This window comes from Hypanus sabinus, chromosome 10 (genome assembly GCF_030144855.1).
Source record: "Hypanus sabinus isolate sHypSab1 chromosome 10, sHypSab1.hap1, whole genome shotgun sequence".
NCBI classification, from domain to species: Eukaryota; Metazoa; Chordata; class Chondrichthyes; order Myliobatiformes; family Dasyatidae; genus Hypanus; species Hypanus sabinus.
In genome coordinates this window covers 129,541,126-129,566,078 of record NC_082715.1, presented here as the reverse complement: position 1 = coordinate 129,566,078, position 24,953 = coordinate 129,541,126, and the positions used below count along the sequence as shown (strand labels likewise).

General features: G+C 43.3%; 1 protein-coding gene across 2 annotated transcripts in view; it reads right to left on the bottom strand.

The window, feature by feature from the left end:
• Positions 1–24,953, bottom strand: part of ddo (D-aspartate oxidase) — a 60,738-nt gene that overhangs the window by 19,344 nt on the left and 16,441 nt on the right. For both annotated transcript variants that reach the window (XM_059982942.1, XM_059982941.1), the window contains exons 3-4: positions 21,101–21,209; positions 13,798–13,974 (exon numbers count right to left, since the gene is read on the bottom strand). In XM_059982942.1, the coding sequence (XP_059838925.1) occupies positions 13,798–13,974; positions 21,101–21,209 (286 nt within the window). The remainder of the gene's footprint in view (positions 1–13,797; positions 13,975–21,100; positions 21,210–24,953) is intronic.

Here is a 24,953-nt window from a genome sequence, read left to right as displayed (position 1 = left end):
TTTCTCCACTATCCCCACAAAGTATCTGCTGCCCCACCTGCTTGGGGGCTACAAATCCCACACCGAGCTCATTGGCCTCTTCAGAAATCCATTGGAAGTAGGTCATCGTTTCCTCTGTGGGGAAGGCTCAGGAAGAAACTGATATATTTCTTTCATTTCATTATTTCCTTAAGAGTTGGAAGGAGGCCATTTCTGGCTCCCAGAGCAATTCTGTTCCCCCACTAATTTCCCCTGGGACGCATGTTCCCATCTCCTCATCGCTTTCTTCCAGCCCCAAACCTTCAACCCCTCACCTACACACTTGGGATGATTTACAGCAGTCAATTATGGTACCAACCTGGACATCTTTAGGAATGTGCAGGAAACCTTAGCACCTAGACAAAACCCATGTGTTCCCAGGGAAAACGTGCAAACTTCACCCCGGCCGAGCAGGAGATCAGGATGGAACTGTGAGGCATCGGATCTAGTTGTTCACCATTGTGCTGCCCGCTCAACACCACAACCACTTGTCCACCCAGGAACTATTCAACAAGTAAAGTTGTGTCAATGAGACAAGTAAAGATGCACCATGACCTGGTACTACACTGGAATTCAGATGACGGACTGCAAGTATCAGAGCTCACTTTGAACTAGTCCTCACTTGACTGCCCAAGTAGTATTACCTGATAAACTCTTGTCCAAAGATACCAATTACACGAGGCTCAAAGTAACAAGTGAGAGAAGTCCACATAATCCCCCAAGTCTGCTCGATCACCAGTTATATCACGGCTGACCCTCTCCCTCTGGTTAACAAACTGCACAATATCTTGACAAAATTATAGTTGTTTAAAACGGCAGCTTGTATGTTAAATACATTCAGAAATCAGCTACAGTTCTTGGTCATGTGAATGGTTCAGCAGCACCACTGCCAAATATTGTTTGCACCCATTGGGGCAGCTCAGTGGCACAGCTGGTAGAGCTACTGCCTCACAGTGCCAGCGGCCTGTATTCAGTCCTAACCTCTGTGAAGGGTCTCGGCCCGAAACGTCGACTGTACTTCTCCCTGTAGACGCTGCCTGGCCTGCTGCGTTCCACCAGCATTTTGTGTGTGTTGCTTAAATTTCCAGCATCTGCAGATTTCCTCGTGTTTGGATGGTTTGTGCTTGGATGGTTTGTGCGTCTTTGCCATCAGTGAGGCACGAGTGCGACACCATGTGGCAGAGGAGTGGCACTGCAAGTACACGAAGATTCACATTCCAAGTACATTCATTATCAAAGTATGTATAAATGATACAACCTTGGAGATTCTTCTGCTTACAGGCAGCCATAAAGCTAGAAACCCAAAAGAACCCAATTTTTTTTTTTAAAAAAGACCAATCTGCAGCAAAACAGAAAAAAAAACACAAAGCATGCAAACAATAGAAGCAAGCACAGCATTCCAAACCCAATTGAGTCCATCGACCCGAAGTCCAAGATCAGTCTGCTCACCGACTCCGAACTGCAAAGCCTCACCATAGCCATGTAATTCCACAAAATGTGAGTCTTCAGAGGTAACCCACCCCCCCCCCCACCCACACCCACAGGATGTTGTGCCTCTTTCTTCAGCAGAACCATTAAATAGTCGTTTTTAAAATCAAGCCTGTCACTGCAATCAAACTTGTTAATTCAGCAATGAATGTCATTTATATCTGAATTTTATGAGTTACCAGCCCTCAGCAGTGAGCTGCTGAAATCTTCACACTTCACTTTGCATTTCAGCTCATCCAAAATAACCATCAGAACCAAGATTTGTTAGAAAAGGAAAGTTTAATTAAAAATTTATGATTTTAGCGCACAGCTTAGGATACAAATCACTCATTGATGTGCAGCATCTAAAGGTTTCATTTACTTTTTATGGCCCCAGTTAGCCACAGAAACTAATGAACTCAAGATATTTAATGGCATCCATAAACACGAAGCAAGGAGTTTCTTCCCAGAAATTGACATGTGTCTTTGTGATTTAACCTGACTGCTCAGAAACAGCACCAGCTTTCTGTCGAATTGCCAGTCATGCTTCCCCTAACGCAATGGTGCGGGGAGTACAGCTGTTCCTTCACAACCTGGGTTCAATCCTAACCTGCCGCTGACATCCAGGGGGAGTTTGCACATTCACTGTGTGTTTCCTCTGTGTGCTCTGGTTTCCTCTCACAGCTTAAAGACGCGTAGCTTGGTAGGTCAATTGTTCACTGTGAATTGCTCCGAGTAAGTATCTGAACCATAGAATTTGGGGGAAGTATTTACAAATTATGTAAATATAACGTACAGGGAAAATTAGTGGGGTGTGGGACTGCTCTGTGGGCTGACAGAGCTGGCCTCCTCTAAATCAAAGAAATTTAGAAATATAGAAACATTGGGAACATTATGATTTATTAAAGACAGAATTCTTCCCAGAAAATCTAACTGTATCAATTCTTAATTATATAAAAATGCTTACAATTTTCAGACATCATAATTGGAACAAATTGGACATTTGGAAAACTCAATTCCTCAAGGCATCAGCTACAGTATTAGCTGTTATTAATTAAGAGCATCAACTAATTAAGTCCAGCAACTCATTTGTATATAGAGTCCAGATCAGCATTAGTACACCTTTTCCACCCTCTAGTCAGCTACTCCATCTCAACCAGGGGTTCTCAACCTTTTTTGTGCCAGGGACCCTTACCATTAACCAAGAGGTCCGTGGACCCCAGGTTGGTTTAGATCAGGGATTCCCATTACCCAGAGAAATGTGGCCATGAACAAACTGTATTTATTTAATGATGTTGGGTTGAGATTTACTGGATGAAAGCATCAGTCATGTACAACAATCACCTCAAGTAAACGTGACTTAAGCAGACTTCTTGTGATTCATTTCTTTTGAAATCTTTACTAAGTCTTTTTTTTCTTTTTTAATTTTTTTGATAAAGGGAAAAAAAACCCACTAACTAAACTGAAACAAAAAACAAAAAAAAAAGAGGAAAAAAGAAAAGACAAAGAAAGATTGGGTAGTCCAATTGAGGATAAAATTAGAAAAAACAGAGAGAATGAAAAAAAACACATCCTTCCAGTCATCTCCGATCCTTCATGGATAAGGATTTTCGCCAAAGTGAATAAAGAAAATTAAATTGGAAAAAATAAATAACTAAAAATAAATTAAATCATGTGAAAATATTGAATAAAGGGTCGCCAGACTTGTTCAAAATTAAAGGATGTATGAAATGTCAGGCTTCTGATTTTCTCCAAGCTTAGACATGACATAATGGAGGAGAGCCAATAGAAAACAGTAGGTGTGTTAGAGTCTTTCCAGTGTAGCAAGATAGCTCTGCTAGCCAGTAAAGTTGAAAAAGCTATCACATGTTGGGCGGAAGCAGACACTTTGCTTGCTTCCTCTGGAATAATCCCAAAGATTGCTGTAAGTGGATTAGGTTGAACATCCACATCTATAACTTTAGATAATATTCCAAACACATCCTTCCAAAAATTGTTTAAACTTACACATGACCAAAACATATGGGTTAGAGTAGCCACTTCTGTGTTACATCTGTCACAAATAGGGCTTATATTAGGAAAAATATGCGCCAATTTATCTTTGGACATATGGGCCCTGTGTACTATCTTAAACTGAATTAAGATATGGCATGTGCAGATAAATGAATTATTGACTAAATAATAAATTTTACTCCACTGACTATCTAAAAGTGAATGTTGAAGTTCTACTTCCCAGGTACGTTGAACCCTATCATTAGGCGACATGCAAGCATTCATTAACTGTTTATAAATGATAGCTATTAATTGTTTTTGAAAAGGTTTACTGTAACAATTAAATATCTTCCAATCGAATCAGTAGTAGTCTTAAGGTGTACAAAAGGGATTTTGGGGCTAAGAAATATAGAAACGCCTCTTGTTTTACTATCCGACAGCGAGTGAAATAAAGGCCCTTTCCAAAAGCGAAAAAACCTCTTCTCATCCTGTTTTTGTATATGATTTTCTTGCGCAAAAATAATATCAGCATTAAGTGTTTTTAATTTCTTAAAAATCTTTTTACGCTTAATGGGATGATTGACACCATTCCAATTCCAAGCTATTATATTGATTTTATTAACATTCATGTTTAAAATTGAGTTTAATATTGTATAAAAGAAATGTTACGCAAGTACAGATTAAACCAAAAGGCGCGGGTACAACCAGAAGGAGTGACGCATTTACGAAAGAGAAATCCATCAAAAGAACTGCCCAATCAAGAAAAGAACCTACTCTAATAGACCCCTCCCCCCTCCCACCAACCAATAGATAGAAATGAAGGAACCAATAGGCTGGTCCCATGCTAACTAATAACCTTTGACCCTGTTCTCCATCTTGCAGCTCCATATAATTAAAAAAAAGCAAAAATCCCACGGAAAATAGCCATAATAAAAGGCACAAACAGAATTCAACTACTATAGTGTTACATCTAACATTAATAAAAGCATAATCAACAACAGCCATCTTAGAATCAGCTAAAGTAGCTTAAACATATATTTAAAAGAAGGAATAAATCCGGGCAAATAATGTTATAAACAATATTCTGTCGAAAAAGAAAAGCGAAGGTGAGTACACACACACAGACACACACACACACACACACACACACACACAGACACACACACACACACACACACACACACACACACACACACCCACACACACACACACACACACACACACACCAGACCTAAAACTATAAGTGTTGAAGTAAATAAAAGAAATAAGAAGGTTAATACACAACAGGTCCTACACGGACCACTAAAGTACAATACTATAAAGGTTCCCTGCAAGACCGTTATATATGTACTCATTATTAATAAGATAAGGAAGAAATTAAATGGACCACGTCCCATACCAGAGAATGAAAAGGTATAACATGTACTTAACTGAAAAGCTCCATAAACAACTCATACAGCAGATACTTCAAAATTGCCTATTGAGTAATCGGAGTAACTTTAATATTTTATCCAGTAGGCTTAACTTTAAGGTTTTTAATGTACCCCCATCCCACCTGAGGAGAGTAGATTCTCAATGATTGAGATTTTTTAGGAAAAATTATCAGCTTTGCTGGAAAGCGAAGGGAGGAATTTAAATTTAATTTATACATTTCACTCATAACTTCTCGATATTTCTCCCTTTCAGCAAAGATTTCATGTCGATAATCTTAGACTATACGAATTTGTGTTGAATTGAAGAATAATTTCCGTTTCTTTCCGGCTTCTCGAAGAACAGCTTCTTTAGTCGTATCATAATGCAAAGAAAGTACAACTGCTCGAGGATGTAATTTGGCTGAACGCCGAAAAAATGGAATTCTGTGAGCTCTGTAAATTAAGGGGCTAGTTTCGAGGGTCTCATTGAAAAGTGAGTACAGCATATCTGAAAAGAATTTTAACAGATCAGCAGCTTCAGTATTTTCAGGCAGTCCCAGGATACACAGATTCCTCCGACGCCCTCTACTATCTAAATCAACCATTCCTTTCTTCGTTTTAGATAGTTCCGAGTTAACTTCATTAATTTTCTTTTCCATTGAAGATATCTTCATTCCTTGATCTTTAATAGTTTGCTTGAATAGATCATGCTCACTCTCGATTCGGGTTGTAGTCTGCTGGAGTGTTTGAAGTTGAGAGTCCACGTTTTCCAGAGAGTCTTGAATCGTAGAAATAGCTTTCTCGCGCTTCGCGTTTGAACCGGCCAGCTTATCAATTTTAATATTAAGCGATCCGAATTCCGACTTCATGTCTTGTGTTGAAGAAAATATTCCCGCTAGTGTAACAGGTTCCTCCGTTTTCTTGGTTTGTCCCGTTCGCTCCATTTCGGGGAAAGACTTGCCGCTTCTCAGTTCAATAAAAGAACGACTTTTTTTGGCCATTGTAATTAAGTTGTGAATCCTTCAGTAAAAATAACGAAATCCTTCAGTAGAAGTAGTAAATCATCAAAACTAAAAGGGATCTGTTAGTGGGATATAAAATACAGTAAAAGAGAGAAAGCCGCTAGGAATGCGACCTACTCCATGTGCTACAAGGTGGAGAATCTCCTGCTCAGTCTTAACACGAAGCTTTGGGGTTATCTTGCTGCTGCGGAAGCCATGGTATAGTTTAGGTGCTTATTTTTGCAGTAATCTCCTTCAGCATTTACATTGCTTCCCTTGCAATTTCCCAGTGGGGGTAAACTCCAACAACACCATGGCAATAATTGTACTGTATATCAAAAATCTCAAAATATATAGTGCTATGCAGAAGTCTTATGTGTACACACACCCCCTTACCTGGTGCCCCAGGGCTGTGTGTGTCTGCACCTGCACCCCCCCCCCACCCCCGCTGCCGGTACTCCTTCTCGGCCACCCGTCCCACACCCCTTCCGCAGCGCACCACCCTCGCCATTACCAACGCCCTTTGCTCCCGCCAGATTTACAAACTCACTCTCTGCTCCGCGTTGCACTGTGCAAAAGTCTTAGGCGCCCTAGCTATATACACTGCCGATAAAAAATATTCAAACCCCCACCCCCAGAGTGTCCATGCTTTATTGTTTTACAACATTGAATCACAGTGGATTTAATTTGGCTTTTTTGGACACTGATCAACAGAGAAAGACTCTTTTGTGCCAAAGTGAAAGCAGATCTCTACAAAGTGATCTAAATTAATGACAAATGTAAAACACAAAATAATTGATAGTATAAGTATTCACCCCCCCCCCTTTAATATGACACACCAAATCATCACTGGTGCAGCCAGTTGGGTTTAGAAGTCACATAATTAGTTAAATTGAGATCACCTGTGTGCAGTCAAGGTGTTTCAGTTGATTGGAGTAAAAATACACCTGTGTCTGGAAGGTCTGCCTGCTGGTGAGTCAGTATCCTGGCAAAAACTACACCGTGAAGACAAAAGAACACTCCAAACAACTCTATGAAAAGGTTATAGAACAGCACAAGTCAGGAGAAGGATACAAGAAAATTTCCAAGTCACTGAATATCCCTTGGAGTACAGTTAATTCAATCATCAAGAAATAGAAAGAATATGGGACAGCTGTAAATCTGCCCAGAGCAGGCCATCCTCAAAGACTGAGTGACTGTGAAAGAAGGAACTAGTGAGGGAGGCCACCAAGAGACTTATGACAACTCTGGAGGAGCTCCAAGTTTCAGTGGCTGAGATGGAAGAGACAGCATATACTACAACTGTTTCTCAAGTGGTCATAGCTTGATGGGAGAGAAAGCCACTGCTGGAGAAAGAAAAACTCACATGAAATCTCAGCTAGAGTTTGCCAGAAAACGTGGGAGACTATGAAGTCAGCTGGGAGAAGGTTCTATGGTCTGATCAAACCAAAATTGAGTTTTCTGGCTATCAGACTAAACGCTATGTTTGATGTAAGCCGAACACCGCACATCATCAAAATCACACCATCCCTAGCGTGAAGCATAGCGATGACTAAATCATGCTGTGGGGATGCTTCACTGCAACAGGCCCTGGAGCACTTGTGAGCATAGAGGGTAAAATGATTGCAGCAAAATACAGGGAAGAGGAAGACCTGATGCAGGCTGCAAGAGAACTGTGACTTGGGAGATCGGTTTTCCAACAAGACAATCACCCCAAGCATAAAGTCAAGCATACACAGGAATAGCTTAAAAACAACAAAGTTACTGTCCTGGAGTGGTCAAGTCAGAGTCCAGACCTCAATCCAATTGCGAATTTGTGGCTGGACTTGAAAAGGGCTGTTTATTTATAAGCCTCATGCAATCTGACACAGCTTGAGCAGTTTTCTAAAGAAGAATGGGCAAAATTTGTAGTGTCCAGATGTGCAAAGCTGATCAAGACCTAACCACACAGACTCAAGGCTGTAATTGCCTGTAAAAACCGACTTGAAGGGGGTGAGTAATTAATTATTTTGTGTTTTACATTTGTAATTAACTTAGATCACTTCGTAGAGATCTGTTTTTACTTTGATGTGAAAGAGTCTTTTTCTGTTGAACAGTGTCAAAAAAGCCTATTTTTATTATAGCTGTAAGACACGTGCACAGTACTGTATCTGGCTGGCCTCAGACTGACCCTCTTAGAAAGCTTCCGAAGTTTAAGGCTCGGTTCGTGTACAGAGTGCATCTCAAAGTGGGTTTTGTTATTTAGTGGATTTACTGACATCTGCCAATCATCTTGGTCTTGCTCTACCCCAGGTAGCATCACTGATCCTTCCATAGACAGAGTGCTTCAGCCAAATAACATAAAAATTATAGCCCACCCCAGACTGGATTTCTTCATACTTGGAAAAAGCACTGGAAACCTTTCAATATTTCAGTAATATTGTAAATATATTTGATTAAGCATTCTTTGTTTACATAATTCCTTATGGGTTCTTTGCAGGCAGTACATTAATGGCATACATCATCATGCTGCCACATTATATTTAAGTGCCTCACTAAATAAAACCTACACATTTTTCCCAGTAGCTGGGTTTTTCTTTCAATTCATTTCTGGAGTTACAAAGCATAATACCTACAAGCTGACTATCTACCTGTTGAAGCACTGCATGTTTACTTTGGAAGGGGAGAGAGAGATGTTAAGAGTTTTTTTAAAAAAGGCAGAAAATAGACAACATTCATTGGTTAATGAACAGTGAGTACTGAGTGATGATGATAATAAATATTAAAGAAGCAGAAACGGCTGGCTACATTGAAAAGACTGATGTGTTCAATTGCACAACAGATAAACGGATGATGTACAGTACACTGAACAAATTGAGCAGTATCTTGAAGCAAATGAAATAGCCGATGAAAATAGCTAGTGTTACTGAGTACAATAGTTAGATAAGCATAGTTTGCTTAGAAGTTTGACTGATCCAACCAAACCAGCTGAAATGAGCTTTGCTGATATCATGAATGTAATCCAGGAACATTTAGAACCAAAACCATTGCTGACTGCAGAATGCTTTAGGTTTTATAAGCAAAATCAAAAGGAAGGAGAGTCCATTTCAGCTTATGTGGCTGCTTTGAAGATGTTGTCCAAGCATTGTCAGATCAGTGTTGGGCTTAATGATGCACTGAGAGATCATTTAGTTTTTGTCAAATCTTACGAGAGAGCATTCAGAGAAACTGGCCATTACTGAAGCACAACTCAAATTGAAAAGAGCAATTGTAATCGCTGTATCAGTGGAAACAGCAGCCAGAGACATAATTGAGTTGCAGTCAGAAATGTAAGTGAGTGTGAACAAAATTATAATGCCTAAACAAAATCTTACCTGACCAAACAAATTGTGTTATAGTTGCAGCCGGAACTCACATACACCAGACCAATGCAGGTTTATAGGTGAAACTTGCAGAACATGCAACAAAGTAGGACACACACAAGGAGCTTGTTGGGCGCACAAAAATAAATGGGTTGCACAGGGAAGAGAGAACAGAGTCAACTGAAAGTGAATTAAGAAAGGTACGGGATGATGCCACAGCTGTGTTCAGTGATGGCACTGCAAAACTCAAACATATCAAGGGTAAAATAATGTTAAATGAAAATGCCAGAACTAAGGTTTTCAAAGCCCATCCGGTTCCTTGTACCATCCATGATAAAATAGCCAGTGGCTGAAGAAATTCTTTCCGAGACTGAGTGGAGCCCATGAGCTATGCCAATGGTCTCAGTAGCCAAGAATTGGTCTGTTAGGGTCTGTGGTGATTTTAAGGTCATCATCTAACCAGTACTGAAAGTAGCTCAATACCCTCTGCCCAGGATAGAGGATATCTTTGCAAATATTTCTGGAGGAAAACACTTCAGCAAAGTGGAATTAGCTGAGGGCTACCTACAGGTGGAGAAGGAAGAAAAGTCCAAAGTCTTTCTCACCATGAACACCACGAGCTTTATCACTATAATAGGTTTACTTTTGGAGTAGCTTCGGCACCTGCACTCTGGCAGAAAGCTATGGACAGGTGCTGCAAGGCTGCCCAGGTAGTTGGCGTTACCTGGCTGACAAGGAACATCTCCAAAATCTCAAGACAGTGAGGATCTCAAAAAGATTAGAAGGATATTGGCTTAGAGCATGAAACAACAAGTATGAATTGGTTAAACCAAGCATCACTTGCTGAGTTCACACCATTTTCGCACAAGGATCACGCAAATGTGCAGAGAAAATTCAAGCAGTGGTAGATGCCCCAAGGTCAAAGGATGTGTCATAGTTGCAGTCCTTGTTAGGACTGGTCAATTACTATATAGGTTCCTGCTAAACTTGGCTATGATACCCTACCTCTTGAACTCATTACTACATATCAGGAATAAATGGCAATGGACAAAGCAATGTGAGGTGGTTTTCCAGAAGACAAAGGAAATGGTGATGTTAGAGACTGTACTGACACATTATGATCCACATCGTCCAGTGAAGCTTGTCTGTGACGCCTCACCTTACGGTAATGGTGCAGTCATGTCACATGTTACAAGTGGTGGAAATAAACACCCCATCGCCTTTGTAACACATTCCCTACCGATGCAGAGAAACATTACACACGGATTGAAAGAGAGGCCTTGAGTCCAGTTTGAGGTGTAAAATGTTTCAGCCAGTACTTGTATGGGAGAGGGTTTGCCCTCATTACCGATCATCAACCATCAGTGTCCATTTTCAATCCACAGAAGGGTGCTCCACTAACGGAGCTCTGCACAAATGCAGAGATGGACTCCGTTTCTTGGAGGGCACAATTACAAAATGGAATTCAAAAGGATAACTAATTATGGAAAGGCTGATGGATTGTCTCAATAACCTCAAAATAACTGAAAAATTTACTAAGGAGGATACTCCTCTTGATGCACTCTCCCCAATGCAAATCAAGCTTCTCCCTGTTATGGCAGAGATGATCCAAAAGGAATCTACATAGCAAACCAAAATGAGCGGCAGAAAATCCAGAAAATCCAGTCCCCACCCACCTCATTTTTACCAGCGCTGGGATGAACTTGCCCTTGTTGGGGTTTGCCTTCTCTGGGGATTGAGAGTTATTGTACCATCCAAGCTGAGAACTAGAGTGTGGAGGAGCCCTGTGCTGGTCATCTAGGGGTGGTTAAGATAAAAACATTGGCTTGAGGCTTTGTCTGGTGGCCTAGGGTAGATGAGTGGATCAAGCAGCTTGCCATGCATTGTTCAGGATACCAAGAGCAGTGTCTTTCCATCTCGGGGACTGGCTTGCATTGTCTTGGCGGGGGGTGGGGGGGGGGGTTAATGCGTATTTGGCCAAATCTTTCATGGGTGCAGATTTCTTGGTAGTAGCGGACACAGCTATAAACCAGACTGTCACAGTCACCACATGGATCTGAACTGAATGTGGTTCAAGGTGCCAGGCACCTTCTTCACATTCCACATTGAAGAATCCACATTCTTCAAGATGGCCATGTCATGTTTACAGGTGCAGCTCTCTAATGTACCATCAGGAGCAAGGACCACTTCTGTCCCACTGTTGTAAGACTCTTGAATAGACGTCTTGTACAATAGAGCAGATTACTCAGTCTATTTCATTGTAGCCCTTGCCCCTTAACCCTACTTGCACGTTCTCTGCAACTGTAACACTATGTTTACACTACCATAACATGTGTATTGTATGGCATACAAAAGTTTTTCCCTGTATCTCAGTACACATGACAGTAATAAACCAATTACTAATTACCCCCAGGGTAACGTCTTCAGCATCGAGAACCTAGTTGACATCGTTATGCAGCTGACGTTTGCATTGCTGACACTGGCCTCCGCGAACACCATTCCAAGCTCTGTTAGACGGATAGAGAAGAAATACAACACCCACACTGACCCCCGAAATCGCTGGCCTACGTCCGCTGACCAGGTGGGGAATGAATATTCTTGGGTGGCATGGTAGTGTCGAGTCTGGACCCAAATCACTAAACGGAATAAGCTTTACAAGTAACTAAGCACAGGAATTTCAGGTACTGTTTCAGATAAAGAGAAACACACACCGGGGGCGTCGACTGCAAACAAGCCCCGACTAACAACGTCACTGCTGACAGGCTACGAGCTAGCTGCCAAATGAAATTAACGCATGGGTTTGTTAAAATGACACTAGTGCTTCACTGCAAGTCTTCAAAATTATTGGGCCAACTTTAGAATTCTGACTTTGACAAGTTACTACAGTTTAAAAAGGGTTCTGAAATTGATGAGGTCCCAATGTGCCACTGGGCAGCAGGTTTCTTCGTGATTTAATCGGTCAATTCCAATACCGTCTGACTGCCTCATGCACCAATTTGGAAACTCGAAGACTGCGGTACTGAAAACTGAATGGTTTATATGCCTAATCAAGAAAAGAAGTACCAAATCATGTCATTTGCACTCCTCATGTCGTGAGGACTCATAGCTACTCCTGTCTCAAGATGAAGATGACACATTTAACCTGGTGATGAAGGTGGCAGCAGTTCCCTGCAGTCACAGAGTTATGGAACAAAGAAGACCTTTCAGCCTGAATTATCCATGCAACCAGGTCGAGGACAGACAGCAGGCCATTGAAAATGTACAGTCGATGGCTCTTGAGACCATTCTTCGCTCGTTAATAAAGGAAGTACCCATGTCCAATGGTCACAAAGAGGTCCAAAGTGCTGTATTACTTCGTCTGTTGACGATGGCACAGTCGGGCAACAACAATTAAGAAATTTAGTGGAATTTATCACAGTAGTGACTTTTCATTAATGTGATGAGAAGCATCACAGATTCCGGCACTCGGGGAAAAAAAGTCTGAATCTAAACATGCTTAGCAAATGCAAGAGGGATGCGGTTAGTTACACTCGTTCGATGCCTTTTCTCTCCCTCTCGATGATCGTACATTCATCATCATGCGTGACCCTTAAGTGACAACTTTCATTACACCATCAAAAGTTCAAAAGAGAAATACGGGGTTTCTCTGTACCTGTATTGACAGACTTGCGTCTTCTGCGATCGGGTAGGGTTCTGCGATCGGGTAGGGTTCTGCGATCGGGTAGGGTTCTGCGATCGAGTCGGGTTCAGCGATCGAGTCGGGTTCTGCGATCGGGTAGGGTTCTGCGATCGAGTAGGGTTCAGCGATCGGGTCAGATTCTGCGATCGGGTAGGGTTCTGCGATCGAGTCGGGTTCAGCGATCGAGTCGGGTTCAGCGATCGAGTCGGGTTCTGCGATCGGGTAGGGTTCTGCGATCGGGTAGGGTTCAGCGATCGAGTCAGGTTCAGCGATCGAGTCGGGTTCTGCGATCGAGTCGGGTTCTGCGATCGGGTAGGGTTCTGCGATCAGGTAGGGTTCTGCGATCGAGTCGGGTTCTGCGATCGGGTAGGGTTCTGCGATCGAGTCAGGTTCAGCGATCGAGTCGGGTTCTGCGATCGAGTAGGGTTCTGCGATCAGGTCGGGTTCTGCGATCGAGTCGGGTTCTGCGATCGGGTAGGGTTCTGCGATCGAGTAGGGTTCAGCGATCGGGTCAGATTCTGCGACCGGGTAGGGTTCTGCGATCGAGTCGGGTTCAGCGATCGAGTCGGGTTCTGCGATCGGGTAGGGTTCTGCGATCGAGTCGGGTTCTGCGATCGAGTCGGGTTCAGCGACCGGGTAGGGTTCAGCGATCGAGTAGGGTTCAGCGATCGGGTCGGGTTCAGCGATCGAGTCGGGTTCTGCGATCGAGTCGGGTTCTGCGATCGAGTCGGGTTCAGCGATCGAGGAGGATTCTGCGATCGATTCGGGTTCAGCGATCGAGGAGGATTCTGCGATCGAGTAGGGTTCTGCGATCGAGTCGGGTTCAGCGATCGAGGAGGATTCTGCGATCGAGTCGGGTTCCTCTCTACGGGTGATGAAAGACTAACCTTTTCCACAACCAAGGTAGGTACTGAGTACCTTCACACTGCAGAGTGGTATATGCCCAACCAAACGTGGCCTGTGGAAACCTCTTCAGCTCCAAATCATTCATAACACGAAACGCCAACACAATATCAGACCAAAACGGCATCCTTTCCTCAGGAGGCTCCTTAAAAAGCTCCCACCTTGAAAGGTAAAGAAAGTAGAACTTTTAATTATACATCGCATGTATTCACTCTCTTAGTCTAGGGTGCCATGCCACGTTATTAGCCGTCTTAAAAACTTAATCAAGCTTTAATTGCCTGTCCTGATAGTTTGTGACTGGTTTCAAATTTTGTCCTGCTTTTGGGATATATTCAGCTCAGGTATGTAACTAGCTTGAGTATTGGACCCACAAGCCTTAGCTTGAATTAGTTTGGACTCTGTCCCTTTGCCTTAACCTTGCTTTTAAATTGGTAAGTTTTCATAACACAGTATAAGAATTGTACTGTGTTACAGAGAAAGGCCCTTTGGGGGAAAAAAAAGATTCCAGTCCCTCTCCCTTCTCTTTCCTTGTTGCTTGGTGATCTTCTGTTCAATTAGTCCAAGTTGATGCTGAATCGTCTGTCTTTCTGTGATCACCTTATCCTAGATTCTTTAGTTCAGATGAAGATGGTTCTTCACTACATTCTGATACACGATGGTGCGTAGATCATAGTTTTTCTTGGCAGGGCCATTTGGCGCATCAAATGGCCTACAATGTAGAACCCAGTACTAAACTCTTCAAATACCAGTACCATATAGCTAGCACATACGTACTTTCAAAATAAAACCTTAACTGCATTCAGACGCCAATATTTGGAGGATCAACTTGAGTTTTCGGTGATGCATATTGGCAGCAGGATTCAGCAGGCCACACCTAGTCCAGGTCACAAACATCAGCACTGTCTTCTTTAAAGATTTTTAATGAAAAAAAATCTTTGAACCAAATACTTATCTCTCCCCCTCCCCCAAAAGACAGGGGCTGCTCAAGCTGGTGAGTAATTCCAGCATTTTAGAGTCCGAGTCATAGACCAACACATCAGGGAGCCCAGAGAGTCCATGTCGACAATGGTGCTCACCCAGCCCGTTTCACTTTCCTGCGTTTGGCCCTTATCCCTCTAGGATCCGCCCTTTCATGAACCTACCTAAGTGCAGCTTAAAGGGGACTGCTGGAACCGGCCTCAACCACTTCCGGCAGCTCATACCATATCCTCACCACATGGAAAACTTGCCCCCTAGATCCCTTTCCCCTCTCATTCTAAAACTGTGCCCCTTAGTTTAAGATTCCTCTATCCTGAGGAAACGACTGTTACCATCCACTTTATCTACGCCTCTCATAAATTTATATGATCTATAAAGGTCACCCCTCACTCTTTTTATTTAAATATAACCATTCCAAGGAATAAAGACTTAGCCCAACCAACCTCTCCCTATAATTCAGGCTCCCTTGTCCTGGCAACATCCTCATAGATCTTTCCAGATTAACCACATCTTTCCCATAAACCAAGACCGGGGATACAGTCTCAGAATAGAGGGGTGTCCATTTCGAACAGAGATGAGGAGGACTTTGTTCAGCCAGGAAGTGGTGGATCTGTGGAATTCATTGCCACAGGTGGCTGTGGAGGCCAAGTCTTTACGTATATTTAAGGCAGAGGTTGATAAGATTCTTGATTAGATGGAGCATGAATAGATACCGGGTGAAGACAGGAGATTGGGGCCGAGAGGGAAAATGGATCAGCCATGATAAAATGGCAGAGCAGACTTGACAGGCCATGTGACCTAGTTCTGCTCCTATGTCTTATGGTCTTATAACAGGGCGAACAAAACTGTACATAGTTCTCCAAGTGCAACCTCACCAATGTTCCAATTCCTACACTCGGTGTTCTGACTGATGAAGGTCACTGTTTCACCATCCTGCCTACCTGTCACCCCACTTTCAACAAGCTACGCACTTGCACTCCCTTTGTCTCTTTACACTCTCAAGTTCCCTACCATTCGCAGCACAAATCCTACACTGATCTGACTTCTCAAACTGCATCAGAATCAGATTGTTACTGGCATTTGATGTAAAGTGTGTTATTTTGCTGCATCAGTACACTGCAAGGACAGATCTCTGAATTAGCAAACTCAATAGTGCAGAATAAAAGGACTAACAGTTCGTTGTTCATGGACCATTCAGAGATCCGATGACAGAGGGGAAGAAGCTGTTGTATTGTGCCGTAGTTTTTCTATGTTTCCTCTCACCTAACACTTAACTAGACTGAAATCCATTTGCCGCTCCTTAACCCACTTCCCTAACTGATCCACTCCCAGAGTAATCTACAGAAACCTTTCTGAATCAATAACACCTCATAATTTTGTGTCATCTGCAAACTTGCTGATTACCTTCTACATTTGCATCCAGATCATTTATATAAATAATGAATAATTTAACATAGAAGAAACATAGAAAACCTACAGCAAAATACAGGCCCTTCGGCCCACAAAGCTGTGCAGAACATGTCCTTAGAGATTACCTAAGGTTACCCATAGCCCTCTTCTCCTGAGCTCCATGTACCTGTCCAGAACTCTCTTAAAAGACCCTATCATATCCGCCTCCACCACCGTCACCCCATTCCACGCACTCACCACTCTCTGCAAAGAAAAACTTACTCCTGGTAGCTCCTCTGTACCTACTTCCAAGCACCTTAAAACTGTGCCCTCTCGTGCTAGCCATTTCAGCCCCGGGGAAAAGCCTCTGATTATCCACATGATCAATGCCCCTCATCACCTTACACACCTCTATCAGGTCACCTCTCATCCTCCGTCACTCCAAGGAGAAAAGGCTGAGTTCACTCAACCAAACATAAATTTAATAAATAATTCATATAAACAAATAAATTATATAAATAATGAATTGGCCCAACACCAACCCCCACAGAACATCATGTCACCAGCCCCCATTCCAAGGAAAACCTTTAACCACCACCCTCTGTTTCCTATTGGTGAGCCAGTGGTGATTGTACCCAACCAGCTCTTCCTGGATTCCATCAGACCTCACCTTCAAGGCCAGCCGACCAGACGAGAGCTTATCAAAGGCCTCGTTACAGTCCAAACAGACAAACCACTGCTCTACCCTCACCTACCTTTCCAGTCACCTCCTCAAAACTGTAAAAGGCTTGTCAAGCATGATTTCCATGCAAAAAGCCAAGTTTTCTCCTCCAAAACAGATGGTCTATCCAACTGCTGGTAACTCGTGTCCCTCAGCACTCCCTCCAGTAACCTCCCCACTACTGAAGTCTGACTGGCCTGCAGCTCTTGTTTTGTCCTTTCTAACTGCCGCCAAAGGTCGCGAGGACAGCTCCAGGACCTCCAGTCTAAGATGGCGCTACTGAAAACGTGCGTCAGCTCGCTGGTGGTTCATAAACAAGAGATACAACTAAATACTCCATTATTAACACTACTTCTGTAGAAAAAGTGTGGTAAATGATTACCCACAAACAACAAAGAGGCGAGCGAAGTTGAGGCTGACTCGAGGGTCGAGGCATGCGGACATGATGCGAGGCGTGCTCGAGGGGAAGTGGTCGGAGTGAAGTCGAGACATGGTCGAGTTGGAGTCGGCATGTGAAGCGGAGAAAAGTCAGAGCAGAGGAGTTTCGGAGCCTGTCCACCTAAACCGAGAGGCAGCTGTACTGCTGCCGTAGAGGTAACAAATTTTATGACATACGCCAGTGATATGAAACCTGATCCTGACTCCAGAGAAAACAGCCCGAACTCTCTAATCCAGCATCCCAGTAGACCTCTTCTGCACTCGTTTCGTAGCCCCCACATCCTAAACTTGTGTCCTCTTGAAGTAACAAACAAAATGCTGCCTGATCTTGTTTGGGTCTTTGGTCTCCTAACCTGAAGGAGGATGTTCTTGCTGTGGAAGGAGTGGAGCACAGGACCACCAAACATCGCCAGAATTCAGGTCTGCTGCATAGAGAGAGACTGGGACAACTGAGTTTATATCTGCAAGTTTAAAAGACGAAAAGGGACGGCATTGTAGCTTTTAATGGGATGGGGCAGACTAGATGGAGAAAGGGCGGTCCTGATGGTGAGGAGCATCCAAGATGTAGAGATAGAATCTGATGAGGAGAAAGTTCTTCACTAGGAGAGATGTGAACCTGTAGGATTCTCTACCACAGAAGGCAGTTAAAGCCAGATCAGGAAATTTATTGGAGGAGGAGTTGGATATAGTCCTAAATGCTGAAGGCAGGAACAAGGTATGAATGTGGATGACCAGCCGTGATCATATGTACTAAATATCAGAGAAGACTCAAAGGGTCGAGTGCCTACTCCTGCTTCTACTTTCGACATTTTTTTCCTGTGATCTGCTAAGTTTTCTCACTTTTCATTTTATTTTAAGCTTATGGCCTCAGGTTCTCTTCAGATCCACAAACGGGGCATCTTCCTTTTACCTACTTTACTGTGACCATCCCTGATGTTCTTCATTTGCAGAGAGAACACCCCAGGCTGCCAGGTTGGAACCTCCCAGTTGTGGGATCACCTTGGGTGACCTGGTCATCCCAGGGCCTTGACAGGTCACACTGCCACATACACACCATGGTATTAAAAAAAAACACACAAAATACTGGAGGAGCTCAGCAAGTTAGGCACCATCGGCCAAGACCCTTCACCAGAACTGTGTGAGTTGCTCAAGATTCCCAGCATCTACGGGATCTCTTGTATCTACGCTCCATGCAGTAGATGGCAGTGTGTCTGCTTGTTGGAGATCTACAATGCAGCTAGCAATCGCTGTTGTAGCCTGCTGCTTGCAAGGTGAATGGAGGAGAAGAAGAACACAACAACGGAGCAACTAGCATGTTAAAAATATTTTGCTCATTGTGAAGCGTGAAGAATGCTGTTTAAATGCAAAAACTCTCTTTTTGAAAAGACGCTGCTAGAGGTTTCATGCAGTTTGCACGGTCGTTTAAAGACAGGCTTGCTTTGCCCACACGTACATTGAAATGCATCAACCAACACAGTCCACAACTTGCCAGTGTTGCCACACTTCCGGTCACCAACGTAGCATGCCCACAACTCTCTAATCCGTACATCTTTGGAAAGCACGAGGAAACCCGCACAGTCACAGGGATCATGTACGAGCCACCCGATCTTAGAGCTGCCCCTGTAAAGGCATTGCACGAACCACTACACTATCACACCACCTGACAATCCCGGCAAAACCATAGGTTAACCAGGACTAAATCTGACTTCAGAACACTAATTGTTAACAGCACTCCTGGCAAACAAATATTGTTATTTAGAAACTAGCACAGGTTGTCACTTCAGGTTTATACATTCCTCGTGGTGGTTTTCAATGTTGCAGATTACGTACTCCATTCACAGTCACCCATTTGGTTATTGTTACTTCGAAGTACGTACATGTCACCCTGAGATTTGTTATCTTGTGGGCATACTTGGTAAATCCCTCGGAGAATAACCTTAACAGAACCAATGAAAGCCCACACCAACTAGGGCATTCAACCAGTGTGCGAAAGACAACAAACTGCAAATACAAAAGGAAAAAATAAGAAGAAATAAGTTAATAAATATTGAGAACATAAGATGAAGGGTCCTTGAAAGTCAGCCTGTTGGTTATGGGAACATTTTAATGATGGAGGAAGGTGAAGTTGAGTGGCTATCCTCTTTCATTCAAGAGCCTGATGGTCAAGGGGTAATAACTGCTCCTGAACCTGGTGGTGTGAGTCCTGAGGCTCCCGTACCTTCTTCCTGATGGCAGAAGTGAGAAGAGAGCATGGCCTGGGTGGTGGGGGCCCCTGATGATGGTTGCTGCTCTCCTGCATGTGCTCAGTGGTGGGGAGGGCTTTACCCATGATACTAGGCTGTATCCACTGATTTTTTTTGGTAGGATTTGAGCTCCCTAATGTGACCAGAAACCTCCAACATTCTCAATCATAGCATGGGTCAACACCAGGAAAAGCCGAAGGTCACCGACTCTCTGTGGAATGGGATAGCCTCAAAATGCATATCAGATATAGTTGTTCCCAAATCTGCCTACCTCCATCCACAGACATAGGAACAGAATTAGGCCATTTGGCCCATCGAGTCTGCTCTGCCATTTCATCATGGCTGATCCATTTCCCTTTCAATAAGTTTTTGTGTCCTTACTAATCAAAAACCTATCAATCTCTGCCTTAAGTGCACCCAGTTACCTGGCCTCCACAGGTGTATGTGGCAACAAATTCCACAGGTTCACCACCCCATGGCTAAAGAAATTCCCCCTCATCTCTGTTCTAAATGGACGTCCCTCTATTTTGAGGCCATTTCCTCAGGTCCTAGACACCCCCACCAAAGGAAACATCCCCTTCATATCTGCTCTATCTCGGCCTTTCAACATCCGATAGGTTTCAATGAGGCCCCCCCCCCCACTCATTCGTCCAAATTCTAGTGAGTACAGGCCCAGAGTCTTCAATCACTGCTCCTATGATAACCCTTTCGTTCCCGGAATCATTCTTGTAAATCTTCTCTGAACCCTCTCCAATGTCAGCTGATCCTTTCTTAAATAAGGGTCTCAAAACTGCTCACAATACTCCAAGTGAGGCCTCATAGGAGTATCTCACAGCAGTCAGCACCACACATTGCTTTCAAGATATCCTGCCTCCATTTCTATGTCAAGCAGCTTGAAATGAACAAACATCAACAGAACTTGCCCGCGCATTTACGGTACTTTTGAAAGTATTACATTTATAAGCATGAAGCCAGCAGGTAAAACACTTTGGCTAATCAATACACACATTGCTCTGGTTGAGGGTGCGATATTGGCCAAAGCACCGGCCTTCTGTTCTTTAACTATTATGTACAATGGAGTAAACATTGAAAAGTTGTGGCCACTGACAGGGTTCAAGAAAATAAGTTAAAATTTAGTTGTTGGTGAGGGGAGGGAGTGTGGAGCTGGGGTTGGATGCAAAGAATTTCCTTTAAATTCAGCGAGTTGCTATGATCTGAAATGCTCTATCAAGAAACAGAGAGAAAAAAATCATCAGGAACACTCAGAAAAGGAGGAAAAGAAATCTTCAGGGCCGAGGGAGAAGAGGAAGGAAAGCAATGGGACTGACTGGATAGCTCCTTCAAAAACAGACACCAGGGGCCAAAATGTCTACCCTGGGCCTTCTCATTCTACGAGAGAGATGGGAAGCATTCAAAAACTTGTCTTCAAATTTCATTGGACAGGTGAGAGCTCAAAAGGTGACCATACGTAGAGAAGCTGCAGCAAGTTACATAACGTAATGAAAATTGCCTCCTTACCCAGACACAAACTGCACACCAACATCAGGGGCCTCTTCAGACTGGGCAATGGAGTAGACGTGGGCATAGGTGTCCTCAAACCAGCGCCTCTGACGACTAATCGGAGTCTCTGAAGTCAACAAGGTAATAAATATTTTTAAAAAGCAGGATCAGTCAAACCCAAGCATCCCTCCATGTTCCGCAGTCACAAATGTGTGTCTTGTCACTTGGGAAAAGGCCAGGATCTATGACGGTGGACAAAAGCCAATGATAATCCAAAGCAGAGAATACTGGGAAAAACTCAACACACCAGCCAACCTCAGTGAAGATCCCCACTTCCCTTTCCTGAATAAAGATACCACAGTTAATCTGACACCTCACCTGCAGCCAGCAAAGACTAAAAATCTCTCAGAGCCCGGCAATTTCCCCTCTGACACCTGTGAGCCTGGGATTCATCTCATCAGCCCTGGGGATTTACCCACCCTCAACCCAACATACTGGATCTAGAAGCTTGGTTAGATACATATTTAAAAATACCAGGTCTCTTGGCCCTTTCACATTGTGGGGATCCCTCCTAATGACTTTTGAATCTCCGATTTATCCACACATCAGCCCTTTCTTCCACTGGCTTTTACAAGTGCTCTAGTACACCCTCAGCAGCGTGCCTGCCTCCATTTTGTTCAGAAGCTCTCGTCACAAGACCTCATCTGCTCAGAAGATGTCGGTATATGGAATGAGCTGTCAGAGGCAGATACGTTAACAACGTTTAAAAGGCATTTGGCCAGGTACATGGATAGGAATGGTTCAGGGGCGTACAAGCAAATGGAAATCTTGGTCAGCATGGGCATTGGGGGCTGAATGGCCTGTTTCTGCACTGTACAACTTTATAACCCTAAAATGGAAAACCATTCAGTTATATCCCGAACAGATGCAGACCGCAGAATTATCAGAAACATAATAAACAGCAAATTCTGACCATCTTGCCATCATTACAAAGCCCAATCTTTTCAAAAATAGACATTCTTCATTAATGAATGTAACTCTGTCACCACTCTGTCTTGGAATTCTATAGAAGCGGAAACGCAAGTTTCAAAAGTTAACAGTTTTCACTAAATTGCGCAATGTCTTGGACTGGCTAAATTTACTTGCCAATGGCATCTGATTTTCATTTTAACATCTTATGACAGGGTGAAAGGTGAAACTGAATGCAAAGTTCATGGTAGGTACAGTTAGATATAAACCAGCAAGACCAATAAGACCAAAGAAATGTTTGTAAACAATCTATTCAGTAACGTTATTTGTGAATTATTCAAAACAATAAAACCATGATTAATCTGGCATCCAAAGTTCAGAAGTCCTGCTGGCTTACTCATTACTCTTAAATGACAGCTGGGGGTCTAGAAGGTGCAGAAGATGTGTGGCGAGAGCTGAAGGTTCACAATGTGCTGCAGGCAGGAGTTGCAATTACACTGGCCAACAAAGATTTTGCTTCCTGAATACTTTTAGGTGTATCATATGAATTTTGTGCTACTGATCATGAAAATCACCATGAAATTTCCCTATCACGCAACAGTTTTAAATAAACATGTTTATTATTTCAATTCATAATTCAAGTCCATTAAAATGTTGCCTACAATGTAAGCTGGAAAGTTTCCCATCTTGTCCAGGCATGCTTGGACACACTTGGGCTGCCGCATGGCAGGACAGGTTTTAGTAACAATTATTGGGTTCAGGGCTGTAAGGATGGAATCTGCTATCACCAGGCACAAAAATTTCTATGAAGGGTTTTCATATTTGAGACAGATGCTTCCCAGAATGACTGATGCCAAGATTAAGGAAAGCATTTTTGTTGGTCCACAAATCAGACAGGCAATTTGAAGAATTTCCAGTGGGACCGGAGAAAATCACACGGAAGGCATTCAAGGAAGTTGTTGAAATTCTTCCTCGGCATCTACAGAGCACTAAACTACATGCAGCTGGTTGAAAGCATGCTTCAAGCATATAAAACCAACATGTCACTAAAGATTCATTTTCTGCATTCCCATTTAGACTTCTTCCCTGTAAATCTTAGTGATGTTAGTGACGAGCACGGTGAAAGGTTTCACCAGGACATTGCGATCATGGAGAAAAGATACTAGGACAACTAGAATCCATCAATGCTGGCGAATTATTGTTGGACACTTAAACGAGAAGCCTCAGACACTGAGTACAAATGAAAAACATTAACAAAATATTTTTAACTTAGTTGAACTATTGCAAAGCATCAGCACCATTATGCAATTAAACACATTATATTCAATAGAAGTTAATTTGTTGTTTCTCCAAATTCCTACGTGATACAAGTAGTCTGAAATTATATCTGTGTTCATCTTCAAGCAGTCTATCATAAACATTAAAAAAAATTCTGAGGAAGCAACACTTCTGAAAACAATTTGTTGTCCAGTGTTATGGGTCAGGTTACAGCCAGAATCCCGAATGGGATTCCCGAATGCTTGTGTCAGAAACGTGGATAGGTTTGCCAAAGTCAGGGTCCAAAGAACTTGTATGTTTCCCAACTCCATTTAAACTTGCAGAGCTCCCTAGGAAATTGCATTACTGCATAACATGAAAAACAAGAGGAAAGTGTGCTTGAGTGTTAATAAGAGTAACATCCAATAGTTTTAAAATCTACAGGTCCAGAACCAAACTCCAGTTGCTGGATTATTGCCTTGTATCTTTGCAACAACATCCTCCCTGCATTACAAATAATTTTGTTTAATTTAGGCACATTGACTGTCTATCTCGATTAACCCCAACCTAATCAGGGGACAATTTACAATGACCAGTTAGCCCACCTGATATCCCTTTGGAAACTGGAGCACCCGGGGAAAAGCAATGCATTCCACGGCGAGGACTCCCTACAGACCAGCACCGGAATTGAACTCCGAACTCTGGAACGCCCCGAGCCGTAACAACGTCGCGCTAACCACCACGCTACCATGGTGAGTAGGTGGCAGAGAAATCAGTGTTGGAACGGGAGAAGTAGGATTGCCCTGAGAACTGCACAGTCTTGATGGACTGAATGGTCACCTGACGTCATGAGCAGATATAAGAACACGATCTTTGTTTTCTGTCATCAGCTCAGTTTCCCAGTTCTGTCCCTTTCCTTGTCAGAAGTAGAAGGAAGTCACTTTAATCTAGTACAAGAGGCTTGCATTAGATGACTCCAATTTAAAACCATGGAATTTGGACGATTTTTACAGGCAGTTAATTACTCCGAAAAGTGACTACTTGGGCTCCGCACTTCACTTGCTGTTGTAAAGTTGTCCCTGGTGGGCAGCCACAAGGCACACTCTCCTGGGTGGCACACTCGTGACACGCCAGTCCTTCTGAATACCTCCTTTCAGAGCAGCCATGTTCCCTCGTCGTCTGATTTATATAGACAAACCCTCCCATGGCCTTGACTGCTCCTCCCTTCCAATAATCTTCTGAGATCAATTCTGGCATCTTGAGCAATCTGATTTCCATTTCCGTGTCTTTGGCTATGGTGACCCAAAGTTCTGGGGTTTCAGTCCTGTGTCACCCTTGTTCCAATGCCCCTAAAACCTCCAATCGGGCGACCAGTCACAATAATAGACTGGCCATCATCGTGGTGCACAGACATGCTGGTTCTGTCTGAGTCCCGCTCACCCGGCCTGGAACACCAAGTGGTCAAGTGCCGTCCATTTTATCCGCTGAGGGCGTTTTCCGCCATCATCCTGGTAGGGGTGTACCGATGCCAGGCGGGCACTGGAGGAGCTGAGCACCGTGATCAGCAGTCACAAAACAGCTCGCCCCCCCCCCACCCACCCGATGCCACCCTTATCACCACAGGGGATTTTCAACCAGGCCAGCT